Consider the following 14,575-nt stretch of genomic DNA (forward strand, 5'->3'; position numbering starts at 1 on the left):
TGCTTATCTGATCTCAGTGTACCCGTTAGACTGCTTCTGAATGTCTAGAGCTGCAACTGATTGCTTTTAATAACAATTCATCTCTTGTTTTTTGATTGATTAAGCATTTTGTTTGTAGAATGTCAAAAAATAGTGAGATATTAGCACTATTGTCCAGAGCTAAAGGTGACGTCTTGACATTGCTCGTTTTGTCCGGCCATTGGTCCAAAACCCAAAGATATGACGTCAAAAATAAGTTTTACACTGTCACTAATCCATGGTTCTATATTGTTCTGGGAGTTAAAGGGTCAGCTCAAAAAATAAATATCATATGCTGAGATATCGGTCTCTTAAAATTTCTATTTCCACCCCAAGGTGAATTGAATTGAATGTGGTGCTAACGGCTTTGAAAGAAAAGAAGAGGAAAAAGATTGATAAGGACTGTTTCTATAATAGAATGTACTTTAGATGACAACTGCTCACAGGAATAACAAAGATATTACCTCTGGAAAGAAATGTTGCCATTAAATTCCATTCACCTCCATGGTATTGAGGTGAAGTAATGCATTTGAGAGACAGATATCTCAAAACCGGGACAAATAAAACCAGAACTATCGAGGTGATAGAAACTTGCTTTGTGGTTTGTGCGACTCTTTAATTGACATTTAAGTGCAAGAAAACTGAACTGGAGTCTACTGCTGCAATCTAAATGCCAGCTCCTCCTCTCTGGGTAAACATCCCAGACCTGTTTAGAAGAACCAGTTAGTGGATGCTAACAGGCCGGTGATGGAGCTAACCGCTACATAGCCTGAGGACAACGAGAAGGGTGGGGGGGGGAGGTCATCAGTCCTCGTCTGTGTTATGGTTAACCTATTCACAATTTCCTACTTTTTATAGACTAAATAATATATCAATTATTCCAACGGATGAAAAATTGATCAGGAAAATAATCTATAATTGCAGCCCAAACAATAACTAAACTATAATAAAATATTTTGTTAATTTGCCTTGCTTTCCTCACAGGTCCGACACAGGCTGAATATTTTCAGAGTGAGCAAATGGCTGTGCTCACCTGTTCACATCACTCACCTGTCCAGGTGTGGCTGTGGCGTGGTCTTTGTCAGCTAAGCCACAGATTCAGACATATCAAGTACTTCAAGAGCACTTAGCTCCCTCGACTTATACAGCTGCCTCAGGGCTGGTGAATCAGTGCAAACCCATGGGGGCCAGAGGAAGTAATTTCCACTCCAGGTTTTTAGAGATGGGTTTTTTTTTTTTTTTATCATCTTGCTTCCCGGAGCTTTCAGGCTCTTTTCTACATTTGCATTCATCTCAACTCAAACTAATCCCTGCAGCAGCTCTGTTATCAGATCCTGGTATTGCCATCTCTGGCTATCATAGTTGGCACCTTTTACAACTTCATCTGATATTAACGATGACAGCAGAGGTTTATATTGCACAGTGTGGCAGCCAAGGTATGCAGAAGGCCTGTTACAACATGGACAGTGGTTTTGAGAGAGCAAATAAACAGGTTATCAGCGTATCAACATTACTGCGTCTGCAGACAGAGAGATGGGATACTTGTGGGATCTGAGCTGTACAGAATAAATGTTACTTAAATGCTACTGAGGCTCAACTGTGGGATATTATCTGGCACTTGGGTTACAGGCAGGAATAGTGAGCAAGCAAACACTACTGCCCTCTTGTGGCAAGCTTGTATTCAGACAACTCAGCCTATTGGGCCACATGGTCAACCATAACACCGTATTTCAACCAGCCAGAAAAATGTAACTATAAATACATGATGCTCGAATAATAGAACGCACAGTAACATTTTACATTAACACTTTCATTACTTTATTGCCAATGAATTAGTAAACATTGTTATGCTAGTAGAGGTGTAGAGGAGGTTTATAGTGGACATACAGTTTATGGCTCGTCTACCAAGGAATGTCAAAGTAAATCGATCTACCAATAATTTTTTTCCTGGCCAAAATCCCAAATAGACTATATACGTTTATCATACAAATACTGTATGTCACCCTGCAGATTTTTGAAAACAGAATCAGACACTAGCTTGTCAAAGTAACTGGCTTATCAAATTACAGAAGAACAATTTTAATTTTCAGAATCATAATAATCAGCCAGTGCCTCTCTCACTTGACCCCCCCCAAAAAAGTGCATTCGTTGGTAGGTGGCAACCTACCACCATTTCTGCAACTATTGATTATTTTTATTGGCAATGAATTAAGTGATCCTTCATATTGATAAGAAAATCACAAAACAGTGGGAAATGCCTGTCACAAATCCCCAGAGCCCAAAGTGACATCTTCAAATGTCAACACTTGGGAAAAATAACCAAACCAATAATTGAAAAACAACAGGGAATTCTATCTATAATGATAAAAAAACGAACACAGAAAAAGCAGCAAATCCTCACGCTCACAAAACTGCTGTTAAGTATGTTTCTGTAGATCGACTAATTGTTTCTGCATTAGCAATTTCAAAACCTGTTTGCAGGATTAAAAAGTCTCCATCAGTGTAATCCACTTACCCGCTTGCGACATCATCAGTGCGCGCAGCATTCTTGGTCAGCACATCGCCATCGCTCATGTAACCAGTGACGTCCACGGCGATGTTGTCCAGGTCAATGTCCTCCCCGGCCCTGTCTCCGAGGTCCACGCTGCAGAGGGCTCCTCCCCTGCCAGCCAGCTGCCGCCGGAGGTGCCCAGGGTACAGGTAGCGCCCCCCCTGGCCGCCGGCCGCCCGGCCACCGTAACTGTTCCCCATGGAGGGTGCATCACCCGCCTGCAGACGAGGGCTGGACTGGCCCAGTCGCCATGAGGACAGGGAGGGACGGGACGAAGTGAGGCTGAGGATGCTCCGACTCCCTCCACTGTTGTTGCTGCTGCCTCCACCTCCACCACCACCACCACCACTGCTGATGTCTGTGGTGACGCTGCCGTCGAAGGTGGTTTCCAAGGTGCTGAGCAGAATGAGAGAGAGAGAGAGAGATGAGAGAATAAATGTGCAATCTGTGATGCACATGCAAACAAAAGGGAAGTCCCATTAAATCTGATGAGGTTCTATTAAAAGCCTCTTCCTTTGCAGTAGTAGAAAAGCCATGATACTGCTAATATGAGAATAAACTAAGCCTGAACTACTCTGAATGTAGTTCTGAGCTAACAGTCATGGATGTCTTAATGACTTTGGATTAAATCTCTACCTGGTTGTTTATTGTAACAGTACAGATAAAAAATAAAAAAGGTTATCTCCAATGAGAGATCACACATTTGGATCACCACAACACCCAGACCAATTGTTTCTCGGTTTAAAAGGCCCTGACACAGCAAGGAGATCGTCGGCCCGTCTGCCCAAGTTGGACTAGAGTTTTTGTGGTGTGTCACGCATGGTCGCTACTTATCGGCCCTTTTTTCCCCCGGCCGACTCAACATTGCGTTGGAAACGTCAGTGAGAGGAATCCATCTGATTGGCTATTCAGCTTAAGCGTATTCGTGCACGAGAAGAGAAACGGTAGTGAGGAAACCAAATGACTGCCGAGAGGGCACACACAAAAGGCTCTTCTAATTTTTCATCTTTATCTTCATCTCATCTGACTATTGGCCAAAAATGATGTTCGAATGTTTCTTGTGTGGACAGATCAAACTATCAGATGTCCACCAAATTCTACAGAAATCGGTTCAAAGAATCTTGAGATATAGTACGGGCAAACAAACGGCATAATCTCTTCCTAGCCTAAACTAAATCGAGACAGCTGGGTCAGCAGTGAGGCGCGAGGCCAGAGCAGAGGTCAAAATTCAGTGGGAGGGAACGTGATTAGAGCTAAACCTGAATCAAAGACGACATGAAAGACGTGCTCTGCGATCAAAGCAAAAAATCCCTCAAAAGAAGGATGAGACGGGAACAAGAAGAAAAAAGGAGGTAATACCTGTAAACCTAGACAGACACAGTCTGCTGACCATGAGGCAGTTCAATCACTGACTCAAATCCCCAACAGTTATCCTGATTTGGCCCGTTTACCACTCAGCCGTGGCAGCCATTGTAAGGCGCTACACTTTGATGATCCCCAAACAGTAGAGTTTTTGTTTTCCACTGCAACACCATTTTATAAACTTATATAATCTCTGAGCAATGCTGAATTGACAAGGTGAAAAGAAAATGCTTTAGAAAAATCACTTTCATATTGACCATGATACATTACCAATACTTTTCAATTTAATCTTAGTGTTTTCTTAGTCTTTTTATAGTAAAGCTTTGCTCAACTAAAAAAAACATGCAATACGCAGTGTTGGCAAAATATCCAGCGTAATTATTATACTATACCTACCGTATAGTTCTTCGACTAAGTTTTTCTACAAGTTTCCAGTAAACAATTTGGGATAAAAATAAAAGCAATCACAATATGTTACTTCAATAGCTATAAAAGTGCCTAAAAAAGAAGTAAAATAGTTCAACAAGCTTGTTAAATTACTATTTACCTCAAACAATCCTCAAACCAGAGTATGTGGGCTCGGTGGGGTTGCAGCACTGAATCACCATGAATGTATTTGATTTTTACCTGTGTGTGACCTGAGTTCCTCGCAAGCTGGACATGGTCTCCTCCAGGTTTTGCCGCAGGTCTGCTATGTTTTTGACTGTACGCAACCGCCTCGTCTCTGGGTCTTCACCTGAGTGAACAAAAAAAAAAAAAGCTCCGAAATATTTACCAGGAGCACAATACGCTGAACGGAGACAGACCCTTTACTGTAAGTGATCACCCACCTGAAAGGTCCTCGATGGAGAGCTGGCTGGTCTTGGTGAAGGAACCGTCTCCACCTCTTCCTCCTGAGCCGCTCTCAGTGTTTGCTGTTTCCTCGCCGTCTGTTTGGGATCTGGGAAAACAAATAGTTTGAGGGGATCAAAGGGGGCAGGGGGGTGGAGGGTATCATTGAATTCATCATCTGAATTATTGTGCATTTAGTGGGAATATTCAGCAAATTGTCATGAAGGAGGGATAAACCTGATTAAGAATGAAATCTGCTGCGTTTCAAGTCTTGTGACCGGAGTCTAAAATGAACGCCTGCTAAGCCCCAAATGCCAGGTTGTCTTTGAAGGAGAAATCAATACAGTTCACCCGCTGAACTGGCTGGTGCCTCGGTTGTATACAGCCTTTGGTCTTTGCCTGATCCCAGACTTTGTCCTTAGCGACTATTGTATACTCTCTCTGAGTGTGAGCCAGTCAAAACCACTGACTGCCAGCGTGACAGCATGTAAACTTTTCATTTAACTTCTGGTTAGAGGTGCTCTAAGCGATGTTGGGTGATGTCACTTCTTGTTGACGTTTAAAGTGTTGTCAAACAAAACAGAGGCTAGCTCGCCCCTCCCTCCTCCTCATCCCGTCCCCTCCCCCTCCCTTCCACGCACTTAACCCCCACCCCCAAATCCTTCTTGTCGGTTATTGGCTGGAAGACTGTTTGTTATGTTTGGGGGTGCAGGTTGGCGCAGTTTGTTTTTTGTTGCCGTTTGTGGAGCCTGGGCTGTCTACAGAGACCGTGTTTTTTTAGTGTGTTCAGGGGACATGCAACTCGCGTATAGTGAGGAGATGTTTGCTGTATGTGACAAAAAATGTTGTAGCCTAAAAAACGCGTGACATCGCTTAGAGCACCTTTAAGTTGGTTTAAACTTCAGGTTATTTTCTTTCTTTTTCTTTATTGCAATGTTCTTTCACTCTCTTCCAGACAATGGTTTACTTCTGAGTCCATTGCACATTTTTATACATTGTGTACATGTGTACATCATACACAATGAAATCAATAGCTAATAAATAATAACTGCAAAACGCCAAAACAAAACCAGAACAAAAAAAAGCTATTTTTTTATTTATATTTTTATTATTTTTATGCACTTACACATTTTCTGGCATGGTGCTTTGTTTTTAGTGTACCAGTCCTTGGGAGAGGGGAAAAGCAACATGAACATTGATTTGATGTGTCTTATTTCTTCAATTTTCTGTCAAACATAGTCTTTCTGACAGGTGGAGGCGATATAATCCTGCTGGTAATGGTACCTGACAGGTATACAGAGTAGTGAGGATGGGTGTGCTTTGGAGAGTTGGGTTGGTTAGCTACAGCACAGGATGTACAGAGGGAGAAAGGGCAGCAGCGCAGGAAGTGTCAGGAGGCTAATGAGCGGCTGATAGAAAGGACTCATGGAGAACGAGAGGGACCTCCTTCCTTATCACACTGGGACCAGGACAGAGGTCAGGGGCACACAACAGCCACACATATTTGCCCAGATACATGTGCACACACATGCAGACAGTACACTCTGCATGCATGCACACACACACACACACACACACACACACACACACACACACACACAAACACATATGTTTCACATTCCTGGTTAACAGTTCACAGATGGCTCAATTCAGATTTTGTACTTTCAGATGCCGTCAGAGAATCAAATGTTAGATAGGTGATGACTTAAATAAAAGTAATGACTAATCCTAGACACACAATATCATGGTAATGTGCAGGGTTATACACCAATTTGTAATTATTTAAAAGCTAAGAGAGTCAAGAAAAGCTTACCCAGAACTCTTATCAGGTCTATGCCTGAACAAAAACACTGCGTAAATATTTATAGTCACTGGAGAATTCAACCTTACCACTTCTGGGAAAACTTTTAGTCAGAGGAGGATGTGAATGGTTAAATTACTTTGTTTTATGATGGCTGATCTTACTCACTGTGTTGTGGCCAGTAAGCCCAGCTTTAAGATATTTATACTGCAGTAGTACGATTGTCAGTAAAGCTAAATAAAATTCCTCACCGATTTAGCATAGCACCTCTATAAACACTGTTGGACTGTTTTTAAATAGTACTGAAATCAATGCAGTAGAACCAGAGATTAACATAACACAAAGACATGTTATTTTGCATATATTATTGAAAATATTCTTTTTTTTTAAATATTAATCTTCCAAATTTATTCAAGAAGGCGCAGTAGAAGTGTCTCTTTTTTTCCGCTTGATCTTGTTTTTCTGTTGTCTGCGTTGGATTGATTTTCTTTTTTTTATATATGTAGATCTCATAATCACATACTTTTTGCATTTATGTCATTATATTATATGTGTATCACCCACACAGTCCTGATGAAGCAGACTGATATCTGATATTCTGAGTCTTACATTCTTATACAAATAAGAAATTATGTTTTTTGTTAACTGTAAATTTGATTGCTACTCATGTAGACACACATCTTTCATGTGATGGAGAAATACTAAATGTGGAACCGATTTTTCCGATGCTTTAACAGATGTTTCCAGTCGGTGTGATCTCACCTGTACATGAAAGGTGCGACGGTGGCCGTGTTGGGATGGCTGTGGTGCTGTTGGGTCTGAGGTAGCTGCACGCTGATCGTGTTGCTGGCTGTGCTCTGTGTACTGCCGCCTCCTGCCACAGGGGAGGCGCTGGTCTTTCCCTCTGTGGAGGCCAGGCTGGAAGTGGAGCTGGAGTGTCTGCTGTCCCTGTCTCTGTCCAGGGGGCCGCGGTGCATGGCGAGACCCCCTACTAATCGCATGCTCCGAGGCCTCTCCCCCGCCTCCTTCACTGAGGAAGCTTTCCCCCCGACTCCTGGGGCTTTGCCTCCTGGCTTTGGTATTCCGCTGTGTGCAGGGGTGGAACTCTCCTTTTTGGCCACTTTACCCCCCTTGGGAATGAAGCTGGTGATTTTAGAGGTCCGTTTGTTTGAGCTGTCTGTGTCTACAGCAACAGGTGCTACTTCCTCTTTAAGCTCGTCCCCCCTGAGATCTGTCCTGTCGGGGACTGAGATGCGTTTCCCCACCTCCTTCCCTTTCTCCTTCTCCTTCCCCCTCTCCTTGTCCTTGTCTTTCTCTGTGCTTTTTGCAGAGCCCTTCTTGGCAGTCAAAGCTCTGCTGAAAGTGCGCTGGGCAATGCCCCTCAGGGCAATTTTGGGGCTGCTGGCAGTTGTGGAGACAGTAGTACCTGCTGAGGGAACTGCTCCGTAGGTCGTCCCGTTCATTCCCGGCCGGACGTTGCCATCATCTTCCCCCAGGGGCTCGGTGTTGGAGCCAGTCTCGGCTCTCTCCACCTGCATCGCTCCGAGCTGCCTGGTTGGGGCAGCGTTGTCGGTCTGGGCCCCTACTCCGTTGGAGGAGCTGGCAGATTTGGAGCCTCCTTTACTGTTGAAGAGCTTCAGCTTCTCCAGCATTGACTTCTGAGTGGTGACCTTTGGAGGAGCTTCAGCCTTACAGGAGGTGTCCTTCTCCTGCTTGATGGACTGCATGGCAGACGCGGCGGTGCTGGTGGAGGAAGGAGAAGGAGAGATGTGCTTGGAGCTCACTGACTTGCTCCTCCAGGGCTTGCTGTTGCTGTTGGGCTGGGGAATGGCCGTGGAGGAGGTGGATGAGGACAGCGAAGATGGGTGTGGGATCTGGCCGGAGGTAGCAGCGGGGATGCTGGTGGAGGAGCTGACGGTCACTGCAGATGATGGAGCATGCTCAGTCATCACCGAAGGCTGTGAGGTCATGCCCTCTGAGGAATCTGCACCAGAAAAGAGACATTTTATTAACAGTAAGATAGGAAGGAGGAAAAGTCAAGCAGAGGAAGGATCTGGGGGAGCGATGAGAAACCAGATGCTTAGTCGTCTTTGACCCCACACAAAGTGGCCTTATAAGGGCCTGGAGGTGGCCTGCGTTGATACAGCCAAACGTGCCATTACTTTCCTTCGGGCTAGCCACCAAAACTGTTAAAAACCCCTTAGCACTAACAATGAGAGGAGCCCATCACAAACTGTTTATAAAAACGAGGAGCAGGCTCAAGTGCTTTAAAGTGTTGCCAAGCAGGCCAAGTCAAGAAGCAGTGCTGCTGCACTTATAAGGCTTGGACTTATATGGACTGCTTTTGGTCAGCATCCCTCTGCTTTTCAAAGAAACACTGTCTGGTTACATGTACTAAGTCCGTTGTAAATTAGATTCATTCACCATTTAACGGTATACAAAATAAAGTTTAACTTGGACATGAATAGAACAGAAAGCTTTTTTTTTGCAGTGTAAACATACTCCTGTAAACCGTTGTTACAATGTATCACCCAAAAACAAACTGCCTGGGTAAAACTGCAACAAGGAGCATCTCAACAAGCACACTTACCAAGAACTGAAGGAGCAAAAGAAGAGCTGAAATTCCTGGTTAAGTCACTGCTCTTACTGTGCGAACTAGAGTATCCCAAGAGCTGCTGAGGTTGTCAGTCTGTACATGCAGAAAGGTGCTACTGGTAGCACAGAGTTCAGACCAGTAATATTTGAATATTCAAACACCAACGGCCAGTGAGAGAGAGGGCCGGTGCAGGGAGCACTGGGAGGAATTAATCATAACAGTACTATTGCAACAACCCCCCCCACCCCCGCACGCACACACGCACACTTACATTTATTCCAAGTCACTGCTGCTGCTGCTGTGTTTTGCCTTCTCATGCAACTGTACTCTGGGAGTTTAGATTCTTAACACACTGCGAGTCTTGTTTTATTAAGTGACAAAACACACTTCAATTATTTTCCAAAAGCATGGCTCTGATGATGCTTGTATGTATGAATTGTACCTAATGAAGGCCTGAGGACCAAAATGCAGGATTTTTTTGGTTCTTTTACAACGTTTACAATACAAATGAACCTGTTTCAAGTATTTAAGGAAGTGGCAGTCTCTTGTCAGTATCTTGAAAGAACACAGTTTTAGCCAGGTTGCAGCATTAGCATAAAGACAGATTGATACTGGATTTTAGACGATTCCAGTTGAAAGCACTTATTGTAAGTCGTGTTTGACAAAAGGAGCCGCTAAATTAATGTAATGTAAAAGTTGATTTGGATTGGAAAAATGATCTCACTCCATTGGAGTTTAGTTTCTCTACTTTTTTTTTTTAGAGAAAACAAGTCATTTGGCGCTCAACCATACATGAACATTACTAAACATGGTGCATAAGGATCAGTCTCTGTGATATTTCAGATGGAAAATAATCATATAACTCTCAGTGCTCATTTGGTTATGGGTGAAGTTTCCTTTAATTCACGTTAGCTACATTAATTCCACATGCATATGCTATTCAAAAGGTCTCATTAAGTCACCATTTAAGTAGAATATTAAAACACCCAACGCGCTTGTTTACCCCTTTTTCATCTGGCTCTCTACTTTTACAGCACCTTTCATGTCCTAATTGGAAATAGGCACTTGTTCGCCGCCTCTCCTTTCTCTCCCTGTTTAGCATTTAGCGAGAGCAGCCTGAAACAATGCAGCCATTAGGAAGTGATTAGAGCCCAATTAGCCATGCTAGCAGTTAGCAATCGGAAAAGTGGGTCAGGTTGCTAATAGCTGGCGTCCTACTGGAGGCGGCTGAATGAGAGGGGGAACTGCTGTGATTATGGAGCAGGCTGAGAGAATAAGGGGACTGGCACTGCAGGTTTGGGATGAGTGAAGCTTTCATGTGGGCCAGCAGGACGGTCTGCGCTGTCCGTGAATGGGGTCAGCTTGGATTTCGGGTCAGAAAGGAACAGAAAAAGAAACGCAGGATATGGAGAGGCCCTGGACACTGGGGACAGCTGGTCATGACTGCACCCAGTGACCAGGACTGACACGCTCCAGTTGGTTTGCTAAGGGTGAAGGGAAAGTAGTCAATCTTCAACATGTTGGGTCAGAGGTGACACTAGAGTGATGGACTTGGACACTGTTGCATCATAGACCCAACCAAGGTTTGCAAAAAGATTCAATACTTCAGTCGGTCCCAAATAAAAGAAATGCCAAAGTCAGATTGTTCACACTTTTCTGCTGTTTAAAAATTGAACTTGCTGTTTTTTTACATTTAATGAAGAGGCCACAAGGTGGGCTGCATTTGTCTACTTTTTTGGCACAGCAGTGTGCTTTCTCAAGCTCAGAAAAGTTCACATTTAAAGATTTAAAAAACAACACAGCCTCACAGTTTATGACAACAGCCACAATCAAATGGAAAAAAGACCTGGTAGAAAGATCTCTAGTAAATATTCTGATCACAAATTGGATCAATCTGGTTTTCATTCTAGCTGCATTTTGAGCATTAGCAGCACGCGAGGAAGCACTTTTCCTTCAAAAATAAACACAGTAGAGTCTTAACATGCCCTTAGAATGGGTCACTGACCTAATGACCCACCCTGTGGAGCCTTGGGGCAAATCCTGGAATTAAACTGCACATTGCCCTGTTTTCGCTGTGCTGGTCGAGCTGTCTGCTTAAAGAAACATGTTGAAAGAATTTAAGCGTTTACGACTCAACTGCTTAATTACAGCAGTGATTAGAGAATAAAATCGAGAGCAGAAAATGACAGTAGTGGGGAGGAAAGGATCACAGACCACCACTGCACTTCCTGTCTGCCATAAAAAACGGTCTCACCCTCTCTGACTCCGTCTCGGGGTCGGTGCAGCAGCCTACTCCTCTCAGAGCCTCCTTATAACATCAAGGCATTTTGGGAAACCAGCCGAAGTGGACCAAAGCTCTTTTCATGGATCGTCACACTCATGTGTCTCTGCGTGCGCTGCTTCATGTTAATGCCCGTCTACAGCCGAGGAAAAGCATGTCATTTCACACAAGTGTCAACACTCTTCTCTCTCTCTCTCTCTGTGCGTGTACAAGTCTGTGCATGCATGTCAAGTTTAGGAGAGAGGGGGATGTTTGTTCTGCTCAGCAACTTCAAACACTTGAACATTTATGCAGTTGCAGGGCTGGTGACCAGAGCAAATATACTGCAGTGTGACCACTTGCACACAAAAAGACCAGCGGTAAATGCATTAGAGGTAGCATCGGCTGACACTGTTTAGACATCACAAGCCCTTCAACCCTTTTCATGGTCACACTGGTCACAAGACATTAAGCTAAACCTTCTCGGTCAGTCCCTACTTACATTCAAGTCACTCTCATATAGCAAGACTGAAAACATGTTTTGGATTTCAAACGTAGGTGCTGAGAAGATTTCTCACAGATAGAGAGCATTGTGAGAACAGTTCTCCCTCTTTGGTCGGCTTTATTTCATTTTCTGACACCTTCATGGAAATGTTATTTGTGAAATCAACACAAACTATATCCGACTGGCACAAAGTTTGAGGCTGCGGGTTTGCTTACTCATCACGTTCTGATTTCAGGAGCCTGCACTCTCTTGCTCTCTCTCCCTCCTCAGTCATTGTGCTCCAAAAAGTGAGAGGGACAGACGGCTTTTGTGCGGAGACTGAAACTTTTAAAAGTTTCTCCACATGAATACACTTAAACAGTGACGCTACAGCTCATCAGAAGGCTATTCATTCAGCAAGGGCACCGGCCATACAAACACACAGAAATGCATCAGAAGCGTGCACATACACAAACACAGAAGCACAGGTGCCCCCTGCTCTCTCTGCTCTGTGTCACTTGGTGGACACCCAGACGCTGTCACCTTGTGTTAACGCAGAGCAGAAGAGAAGATTCAGGTCTGTTTCCTCACTGTACAGCCGTGCAATAACGTGACTCCATTCTGGTGCCAGGGCCATTGACACAAAGCAGATCTGGCCTCACAATAGAAGCTGCAGGTGCCTCTCTAACCATCTGAACACCATCTAAAAAGCATGTATAACATAATGTGTAGCACATTAGTGCACAACATGCATTTTTGAGGCAAAAACTAAACTGTAACATCAGACAGAAAAATGTCAGATATTTATTGACACCTTGGAAACAAAATTAAATTCTAAATCAGTGTCAGTTTTACATCAAAGCAGCAAGACGTTGGCTAATTAGCTGACCAATATCCCTGAAACCTCAACACTTCAAATTATTCACAAAACCTTTCAGGGAAACTGACTTGACATCCTCTACAGCTTTCTGCAGCATAACAAATGCACACATTTCTAGCAACAACAACCAACCAAAATCTGCAACCACACCTTTTAAAGTTTCAATGCAAAGCTCAAGTTCTACATCTGAAACTATCACCTGCCGTCCTAGCCCGAGGCGATCTACGAGTGCAAGCTGACAAACCTCATAGATGCTGCAGACGTCCAGGAGGAACAGAGAAAGAAGAAAAGGGCCGGAGGAGATGGACAGAAGAGGAGGGAAGAGTCCCAAACCATGGCCAGCCATCCAGAGGGTGCAGGAGGAGGAGGAAGAGGAGGAGGAGGAGGACGAGGGTGGTATGGCAGGGGGGAGGTGCTTGGCAGCATGTCAACAACAGGGCAAGAAGGAGGGGGGCGGACAAGTGATTGTCATACTTCCTGCTGCCAATCAACAATTTTAAATGTAAATCGTTTTTTAACTAAGTTTTTTTTTTAAACTTATTTCTAGATGAGCTTTGGTCACCTTACTTACCTCTTGACAAGCTCAACTGACACCTCAAACATTAATGCTACTAGTGCTGCTATGAAAACATAAACACAGGTCTGCACACTGTAGCTTCCTCAAGTGCAATTTATTGGCACATCCACAAGTTACGTTTCGAGCTAATGCTCTTCTTCAGACTAAGCTAATTTATTGGCACAACTACAAGGGACTTTTCAAGCTAATGCTCTTCTACAGAATTAGCTTCAGACTTACAACTACTACTACTGCTACCATTACCACTTCTACTACTACTACTACTACAAAAGGAGCAGGTCAACTTTCAGCTTATTCAATATAATGCCCAGAATGAGATCCATATAGTTGATACCACTCTCATGTCTGTAACCATAAATATAAAGCTACAGCCAGCAGCCAGTTGGCACCACAAATAGGCCGGGCCAAGAAATATAAAACACTATTTGTTGAATTTACACTTTGGTTGTTGTACGGTTTACAAACAGGATATAACGTGTTTTAATGCTGAGCTTTGCTAACTGGTAGGCTAGCACACAGAGATGAGAGTAGTTATCATCTATCCATCTCACACTCCGCCAGAACGTGTACTTCCCAAAATGTCCGGCTATTCCTTTAACACTACTACTTGTTAATTTGTATCACTCACATGTTCATGAACCCACACATATGCACAAACACAACACCGTCCAATAGAAGCTCCCCTATCTCCAACGGAGTCGCACATCAGAATGAGTGCCCCACAGTGCTGCTCAGTGTTGGTTAATTTGTCACTTGAAACACAGACAACAGATTCTCTCTCTCTAACACACACTCTCTCTCTCTCTCTCTGGTCAGAATTCTCTGTCTAATGCAGGGTAATGAGTTTAGACTGTGAACACTAACACAGTCTATATAAAGCCTTGGCCCACTGAGTTGTGACAGAAGCTATTTCAACACTGCTCTAACTAAATATACTGCCAAACACACTCGCAAGTTTGTATGCTGCAGAACTCAAACACTGGGTCTGAGGAATTTGGACTAAAAGTGTGAGAATGTATCTCCATCTCCAAAAAAAGAAATCATCTTGTGGTTGAATCATCAGAACACATGATGAAAAATGCTAGAAAATATCGGGTTTTAGTTATTAAAAGGCAAAGGTACAGGCCTTATGGGTATTTTAGTACAAACATGTACAAACACATTGCAAACATGATTTTCTCAAAAGCAAAGTTCCTGAAAACGTAAGAACAATTC

At 43.5% G+C, this 14,575-nt stretch overlaps 1 protein-coding gene across 7 annotated transcripts in view; it reads right to left on the reverse strand.

Annotated features, from left to right (window-relative positions):
• nav2a (neuron navigator 2a) overlaps window positions 1-14,575 on the reverse strand; it is a 251,632-nt gene that overhangs the window by 56,215 nt on the left and 180,842 nt on the right. For 6 of the 7 annotated variants that reach the window (XM_078253816.1, XM_078253792.1, XM_078253800.1 and 3 more), the window contains 4 exons: window positions 7,326-8,547; window positions 4,762-4,871; window positions 4,559-4,667; window positions 2,534-2,965 (listed from right to left, as the gene is read on the reverse strand). In XM_078253816.1, the coding sequence (XP_078109942.1) occupies window positions 2,534-2,965; window positions 4,559-4,667; window positions 4,762-4,871; window positions 7,326-8,547 (1,873 nt within the window). Of the gene's footprint in view, window positions 1-2,533; window positions 2,966-4,558; window positions 4,668-4,761; window positions 4,872-7,325; window positions 8,548-9,153; window positions 9,239-14,575 lie in introns of those variants that run through there. The other variant, XM_078253828.1, reaches the window with a different exon arrangement.

This window comes from Sander vitreus, chromosome 1 (genome assembly GCF_031162955.1).
Source record: "Sander vitreus isolate 19-12246 chromosome 1, sanVit1, whole genome shotgun sequence".
Classification (NCBI taxonomy): Eukaryota; Metazoa; Chordata; class Actinopteri; order Perciformes; family Percidae; genus Sander; species Sander vitreus.